Genomic DNA, 8549 nt, shown 5'->3' with positions numbered 1-8549 from the left:
GGCAATATGAATATTAAATTACAAAGACATTTTGCATGGAAGGAGTTCCTGAGTTGGCTGGCGAGGGCTCCTTTGGTCTGCATATTCAAGTTTCTCCTTAAGATTTATAACCAAAGTGTGGATACTCTCTTTCCCCTCATCTGCCTGAAGAAGGACTGCTCACTCTCGCCTGCCCCCGCACTCTCCGCGCCACCCCACACGCCGTTCCGCACACTGTCTTCTCCATCGCGATGACCAGGCCCCACACGCCTGAGGGACCGGCCAGCCATGAGCGGCCCGGGCTCCGTAAGGAAGCAGCAAAGTAACTCTCGCCTTCCCGCCCTGCAGCCAAGACCCCGCAGCCTCGCTCGCTGACACCGCCGGCAGCCGGGCATCGCCGCTCGGCGCCAGCCGTGCCCTCGCCGCCCCGGCGGAGCCTGCCCGGCCCGGCCGCTCCGGGGCTTTAGGCGCCAAGCTGAGGCAGCGCCGCGCTGCCCGCGCCCGGCACTGCCCGGCACGCTGCGCGGGGCTCCTCGCGGTGCCAGACTCACTGGGCGGCCTCGCCCTCTGCCCGGGGCGGGAGCCGGGGGCTCCTGGCGGGGCGTCGCCGCCGGCCGCGGGCGGGCAGGGGAAGGGGAAGGGGCGGGGGCGGCGCGGAGGCTCCTCCCGGGCTGCGCTTCCCTGGGCGGGCGGAGAGCGGCGCTGGGTCCCCGCGGCGCACGCTCCGCCCGAGCCTCCCCCTCTCCCGGCCGCCGCCGCCGCCGCTGCTGCCGCCACCGAGCCGCTCCCCCTCCCCCAGCCAGCGCTCCCGAGCAGGAGCTGCCGCGCCGCGGAGCAGGAGGCGGCGGGAGCGCCCAGGGCAGCGGCCGGCGGGGTGGCGGCGGAGCGGCGAGCACCACCCGGCACGGAGGCTGCTCAATGCTGCACCTTCCGGAGCTGCATGAGGTAAAGGCGGCTCCGGGTCCCGCTTCCCCCCGTGCTCGCTCCCCGCTCCCCACGGCCGCGGGGGTGTGTGCGCGGAGCCGGGGCTGCGGGGGGCTCTTTGTGGGCCCGGCCGAATGCGGGGCGGCGGGGCGGGTGGAGGGGGGGTGCGGGGCGAGGGCTGAGGGGACATGAAGTTGCGGGAACAAATGGAAAGTGGCGAGTGGCCGGGCCCCCTCCCCGGGGGGGCTCCTGGAGGCGCGGGAGGGCGGGTGGGGGGCTCTGAGGGAACGGGGGGGTCGCGGGGGGGGGTTTTGTTTGCGCTCGCCGCCGCCTCCCTCTCTTCCTCCCTCCCTCCCCCTCTCCTGTTGGCTTCTCTGCCTCCCGATAGTTTTGAGGCCTAACTGTTTAGGCCTCGTCTCCCGGCTCCGGGGCCGGTGTGCCGGCTCCGAACCACCCCCTGGGGCCGGAACGGCGTCCCCGGCCCACCCCCCGGGCAGTAAGGGGCCCTCGGCCGCGGGGTGTCCCTCGATTGGGCCCCAAATTTCATTGTAAAACCGTCGGCTGCGAACTAACAGTGTTGGGCTGGAGCAGCCTCGCAATGAAAGGAGGCGCCGGAGGGGAGCGGGCAGGCCCGAGCCGCGGGGAGCGGCGGCGGGCCGGGCCGCGCTCCCGCCGGGATGCGGCGGGGGCAGCGCTGGGGGGCGCGGCCGGCGGGGCGATAGCCGGGGCCTTCGGCGAATTGAGGGTGAGGAATGGAAAAAGAGGGTTAGAAAGTCGTTTCTATTCTGCTGAACTTTTGTTTTCTGACCGATAGAGGCCGGTAGAGGACTGTGGAGAAGGAAAGTTTATAACCAGCAGCGCCAGGATGGACTTCCCTGCTACCCAACCAAAACCTGCTGCCGACGGTAAAATCATCTACTATCCTCCTGGAGTGAAGGAGATTACGGACAAAATTACCAACGATGAGGTTGTTAAACGGTTAAAGGTGAGCAATTCTGACCACCACCCCCCTCCCTGAAACTTTTACTTGTTAAGGTAAACATTTTATCACTGGGATGGAGAACTGCCAGAGTTTTCTTGTCCTTCCTGCCTGCAGACCTTTAAGGGAATATGACTTCATTGTTTTTCCTTAAAAGTGGAGGATCCGTTTTCCCCATTTTTCGTATTTCATTACTGTTGTCTTGTGAGTTCTCTCAATGCTGGAATTGATACATAAACTGCTAATTTGTACATGAAACATATCCACAGTTCAGAGGAGAGGTCTGAAGTGGAATCACAAGTAATAATTACAGGATATGCTGTAAAATTTTTTGGCAAGCTAGGTGGTGTTTTGGGTTCCGGCATTTGAAGAAAGTATAGTTGAGTAGAGGAAGCAAGTAGGCCTATGTAAGGGTAATTTTGATTGAAAAGATCACACTGTTTGCCAAAAACAAAGCTTAATTTCTGGAGTTTATGGATGGAATTTTGAAATAGTTTCAAATGTAAAACCTGCCTCAGATTTTTTAACTTAGTGTAATGCATACTGTTTTTTTCCCATTTAGTATAATTGACAAAATTGCTAAATTTTCTTGAGCAAAAGGGATTGTTAGAAAAGCATCTTCTCTGTTTGACAGCATCCTGGGGGAGTGCAAGTCTTGCCTCTTTTTTACTTTATTAATCCCTTCTTCCACTGGGAAAAAATGCTACTGTGCTACAGTAGGATTATTTCTTAAGGCCATGCTGAAAATAGAGAATTAAGTTGAGCATTGATCAAATATTGACACAGCTCGTTTGTTAACACCATGGTCTTTGGACCAAAGGTTTTTGTAACCTAGGATTTGGTCCTATGCCAGGGTGGAGTAATAATTTTTAGAGATTGGAAATACTGTATCATCTGATGATCTGTTTCCTATGACAGCAGTGACTCCACAAAGACTGAAAAATAGAAATCATGGTCTGGGCTGGTCAGTTAGTACATTGAAAAGTTTTCTTAGCTATAAATGTGAGGTGAACATAGGCTTTGTGCTTTGTTTTTTAAGCAGCAAGGCACCTATCAGTGTTCTTTTTTCGAAAATGAGTCTTGTTGTCCATTTACAGTTTTGAAAATTATGGAATGGACAAGTTTGGCCTAGTATTTTCAGAACTGCAGTGGAATAGTGCCAGTTACAGGAGAGGATACTAGAGTTGTGACTGTTTAGGCAGATACCTCAGATTAAAGTCTGTGGAATGTAGAGGAATGCAGTTTTGAGCTGATCCCTGAAACAGGTATTTTATTTTGTCCCAGCTGGTTGACTTGGAATGGTGAACTATATCATTCCTATATAATGGGAATAATAGAACTTCAAAATCATGTATACATGTTTTACTGAATTCACGTGTGTGTGTGTGTGTATTAGACATAATTTCCAGGCTAAGGGCAGACTTTTTCTGTTGTTTTTTAATGAATTATTGTTACAGAATTCCTTAAAAAACAACAGAATTCAGACAGCCAAAAAACTTGAGAGTAACTTCAAATGGAAACAAATACTTTGCTGCTGCACCTACTGACGTTTTTTTCTGTCTGAAATGACAGAGAAAGATTTTTCTTACTGTATTGGTACTCTGTAATCTGAGTTAGAGGAATTTTTTTGTCAGGTATGGGCTTTACTGAAGCATCAAGAAAATGGGAAATACTGTACATTCTTAGACTAAACCAACAAGTATATTTTTCTTTATGCTTCTGTATAATGTGTATGTTTTTTATGAAGTCTGAGCTTCTTTATATTAACTTGATTTATAAAAGCAAATTAATTTTGGTATGTGGAATATTATGATGATGCTGTGCTTGGGATAGAAATGCTTGAAAAAGTTTTGTTAAATCTCTTCAAGTTTTCTTCAAAAGATAACTTTCCAGAACTTTAAATGTGACTTAAAGCTGGCTTTTATCATTAACAGAATGTACAAACTCAGGCATGAATCAGTTCTTGAAACTGTAGGTTTTTTGTTGTCTTGGCCATGCGTCAGCCAAAGATGCTCTTACAGAAAATGTGCAACTCAGAGTTTTGGCCACCAGGATGTGGATCAGTTCCTGCAAATTTTTGTTCTTTTAGCTTGTTGAAGTCATGGTCAACTTAACTGGTTACAAATCTGTGTCCTTATTAGCAAGTTTTCTGGTATTGTATCTGTATTTTTGTGTCCAGACCTCTTCTTCTAATGAAAGCTTTTCTTATTATTGGAACTTGAGACATTCTGGGCACCTGTCCCAGAGTGCCTGAGCAGCAGCTTTTGTGCCAAGGACTTTTAAAAAGAATGTTTTTATATCCATTCCCTCCTTCTGCTTGGGGTTGTGGGTAATAAAATGTAGGCCAGATACTTTCAAAGTGTTTTGATATGTCTGTATGATAACATTATTATTGTCCTGAAAATGAAAATATTGAGAATTTTAAAATGAACATGAATCTTTTGAGGGATGTAGAAAGGAAATGCCTCAGGATTGCATATGTATGGCAAATGAAACACAAGTTCAGGTGCTTAATGAAGTCAAAGGTAGTTTCTGGAGTGTTAGATTGCATTGATGGTTTGGTGCCCTCTTAGAGTGGGGCAGTATGTGATGTGTGGTTTCAGCTGTTGATTTTAACTGGTGTGCTGTGGCTGGGCTCAGGTGTCCATTCAATAGATCCAAGTGAGTTTAACCAAACTAGGCAGCTAGCATGCAGCAGTGTTGAGGTTTACTGTACTTTTGACACAAAATCTTTTTTTTTAGGTCAGTCTTTCTCTTTACAGGACAGATGTTCAAGTTATATAGGGATTGATTTTAGAGCTTGACAGTTTGGGTTAAGGCTTATAAAGGGGGATGGTAACTTTGCCATAACCAAGTAATAGAAGGGGAACACAAACAACTGTAAGGCACCCAAGAAGCCCTCCTTCAGTTCCAAGATCAAACCAGGACCTAAATAAAACTTGAGAGCAATTGTGTTAGCCATATTGTATTTCTTTCCATGAGATAGTTGAGGATTGAAAGAAGTTTTAGAATCTTGGCATCTGCTTTGCTGCAAATTTTCTTTATGGCTATTGAATTTTTTTCAGAATTGACTGTGTTTTAGTGCCATGTTAAACTGCAGAATTGTATATTGTTGTCAGTAAACTATTAAATCTCAGATATAACTTTGATCACAAGAGAATGATAAAATGTCATTGATATAAAGCATTTCTAGTCATTATGAATAAGATTAATAGTAGCGTACTTAATTGTCAGATACATTTCAAATAAATTCAAATACATTTCAATTCAAAATGCATGGAGACTGATTTTCTCAGTGACTGACATAAGCAGCCCTTGTAGGCAAAGCCAGAACTGCCACCAAAATATGTGGTGCTGTCATGTGCTTGTCCCAGCCTCTGTTCTGTACCTTCTTTACAAGCATTTTGTTTTGCTGCACACCAAAATGGAAGGGTTGACTGGGTTAAAACTTAGCAGGGCAAAAAACTCAAACCAACGCACAACAGAACACCTGCTCCTCTCCAACTAAGTTAATTTTAACCTGAACCCTTTCCTCATGTAATTTAGCAGGAAAACTCACAAATACTTGGGCTGGCACAGGGCAAAACCAACTTCTTTTTGTGGCAGTCCTGCCTTAGAGTGTTGAAGGAGCCTCAGAGTCAATTTGAATGTTAAAGTTAGCAAATGTTCTCTTTTGAGACAGGGATGGGGACATTTGTGTTGTTTCTGGAAAACCATCATGCCTGCTAGAGTTTTTAATGTAAAAGAAAGCATGCATGATGGTGAGTTCAGGTAAAGCTTTGTACTAGGAACTGTACAGTTTGGTAAAGTGTAAGACAAGTCTCTAGACAGAAAGAAAATACTTACAGTGCAACATTTGCTTTTACCTTGAGATATCAGTGTAAACACAAATTCATGAAATTTGTAAAATGCACTTTTAATCAGACACTAAATATACACAGGTTAAAAAAAATGTTTCTGAAACTTTTCAAAGGAAAAGAAGCAATAAATTTATTTCAGCATGGAAAATTTAAACACAGGTTTAAGGCAGCGTTTAAATATATTTCTGCGAAATTAAGTTTTATAGGTTAGAATTTAGTGAGAGAGATACAGTTCTTTATCATGGCTGGGTTAGGATTCTGGTTTTTGTTTTATGGGGGTTTGGATTTTTGGGGGGAATGATTGTCCTTTTGTTTTTCAACCAGTCCAGTAGTCTTGTTCTTTTTTCAGTGGTGGCAGTTAGGCAAGGCATTTGCTGTGGAAGTTGCATTTGATTTCAGTGCTCCCCACACCCTTTCATCCTCTTTCTCCCCCTGCCATGCCCACCCCAAGGCCTGGCTTGTGATCATCTGGGGAAGTTACTACTCCAGGTGTGCCTTGAAGTCTTGCCTATCTTGTCCCTTGGCATTTCTTAGTGATTATATTTATTTGTGTGAGAATGGAACAAACACCCACCTCTCCTTTCCATTGTCTTTCTGTGTGTTCCTCTGGTTATCAGGTATTGGCCCCTTTGTAGTTTGGCCTCTTGTGCTTCCTTACCACTAGAAATGGGTAATGCTAACAATTTGTCATATCATGCACAGAGAGTTTTAGGCATCTGTTACATCATGTTAAAATTGAGAAAGGTTGATTGATGCTACTTAAATGTTTTGGAATAGGCTGGAGTTACAGGTGAGGAAAAAAAAGTTTCTTTGAACTAAACCTGATATTTCTGCATAAGCTAATGGCTGCTCTCTGAGGTTGTGTAGTTAGATGGACCTTTGATCTGACCTGGATAGTTTTATTAAACAATACTAAAAAATACAAATTAAAATGTCATTTGGTAGAAGAAAATCTGTTGTGTCACCCATGAGAATTTGTTATATTTGAGAGGAAAAAGTATATACATAGTAAGTGGTTTGGATAGTATATTAACTAATAAATGCTCTTTGCTGGCAAGTCTTGAATGACATGGGTGACTTGCATGTATTTACATGCTTATATTTAAGAATTATAAGTAATTTTGTGGAGGTCATACAGCCAGGTTACAGAAATGATCCACAGTTAATTATTCTAATAGTTTTAAACTTCATTAATTGTATTTAACTGCAGAGTGCAGTTGCAATGTTCTTGAGCTATTGCTAGCCACATAAGCCTAAAGCCAAATTTTCAATTTGATTTTGCTCATAGTTTAATCTTTTTAATTAGTTTGAGTCTTGTAACAATCTTTCATTAACTAGGACAGGCCACTAGTTAGAGAAGAAGAAATTGTGTTCTGATTTTTTTTTTCCAAATGGAATATTAACCAATTGCTTTGTAAATGTCCCAGTTTTGTCAGTCCTTAGAGGAACAGACCATGTGGGCTTAGCAAGTTCACCCAGATGTTACTGAATTTCAAACTGATTGATGATGACACCCTTTGTTTTTGTATCTGACAATTTTCTTTTGTTACAAATGCGTCAGTAATTAATGGCAATTTCACATGTACAATATTATTCTAATGGTTTCCCAGCAACACTAAGATAAATGTATTGTGAAAAGGAAAAAAGCCTCCCATTGAAAGGGGAGGGGAACCCAAAAGGCTGCTGAATTAGAAATGATAACTTCTGATGTCTGACCACTGAAATGGACAGACTAGTTCAGAAGTCTTTATGTCCTTATTTATGCTGTTATAAACTTAAAAGATTTTTAAAATCTTATTCATATGCTGATGCTTGAGGTTTGTAAGGCATGATGTTAATCACAGTTAAAAGATGGGGAACTGAAGAATTACTGAAAAGGAAAAAACCAAACCCTAATATCAGAAAGACAAGCTGGCTTCATATGGCTGATTTGGTATTTCTAAATTGTGACTTTTGAAGTGAAGTGCATTCTGTGGCACTTTATATGTTCAGACTGAAAGTTTCTTTGATTTCAGCTACATTTCTGAGTGCCCAGGGCTTCTGTAAATCAGGCCTTATCTCTCCTAAAAAACCCAGAAAATGACTAATGCTTTCTGTGAAAACTGTTACATGCTGTTTTACAGGCATTATATAGAAACTTTGTAATAGATGGGAGGCTGGCATGCAAATCTTCAGACTTTACCATTTGAAAATCAGTATAGAATATTCATTTTCTTCAAGTATTTTCCTTCAGTTACAGTATTCCATCTATGATGAATAAGAAAGGTGGTCTTGGACCGGTACTTCTCTGCTAAATAACCTTGAGGAACTCCAGAACAAGTTTTTTAATGTGAGTGGAACCAAGTAATCGCTTCAGGATTTTGATTGTGGTATTTCCTTTTGTGTGTGTGTGTTTGTGTAATCACTTAGCAAGTACTATATTAACATTAGTATTACAAAGACTAGAAGTTTGAGAAGTACAGGATTATTTACCTTGGAGAAGAGATGATTAAGGGTTGTTGTGATAATAATAAATTACAAACTTCTGAGTTTGTCCCCCTCTTCTAAAATTGAAAGACTATTGAACGCTAAATATTACTTAGGGGCATACTGGAAGCCTGTGGCAGACCAGAGCTCTACTGATGTTGTCTTCAGTGGAAGTGACATGATTTTGTCATAGAAATCACTTCAGGAGGATATGCAAGTCAGTATGTGTTTTTATGTTACAATGTAGGAGACCTGAGGACTTTGTTTGCCTAAGTTTGCAGAACAGCAGGAGCTTTAGCAGTGGTCAAAGATTCATGAGGGAAGTGTTACTCTCTTACCAG

At 43.6% G+C, this 8549-nt stretch overlaps 1 protein-coding gene across 3 annotated transcripts in view; it reads left to right on the top strand.

Moving 5' to 3' along the window:
• The first annotated feature begins 789 nt into the window (after positions 1 to 789).
• Positions 790 to 8549, top strand: part of PDS5A (PDS5 cohesin associated factor A) — a 78177-nt gene continuing 70417 nt past the window's right edge. For 2 of the 3 annotated variants that reach the window (XM_054294886.1, XM_054294893.1), the window contains exons 1-2: positions 790 to 924; positions 1718 to 1888. In XM_054294886.1, coding sequence (XP_054150861.1) covers positions 898 to 924; positions 1718 to 1888 — 198 coding nt within the window. In that variant the 5' untranslated portion in view covers positions 790 to 897. The remainder of the gene's footprint in view (positions 925 to 1717; positions 1889 to 8549) is intronic. The other variant, XM_054294878.1, reaches the window with a different exon arrangement.

The sequence above is a fragment of the Melozone crissalis genome, unplaced genomic scaffold (assembly GCF_028551555.1).
Source record: "Melozone crissalis strain CALT ecotype California unplaced genomic scaffold, PUWL_Pcris_2 ptg000006l_1, whole genome shotgun sequence".
NCBI lineage: Eukaryota > Metazoa > Chordata > Aves > Passeriformes > Passerellidae > Melozone > Melozone crissalis.
The sequence above is the reverse complement of the archived record's forward strand: the minus strand, read 5'-3'. Positions and strand labels throughout refer to the sequence as shown.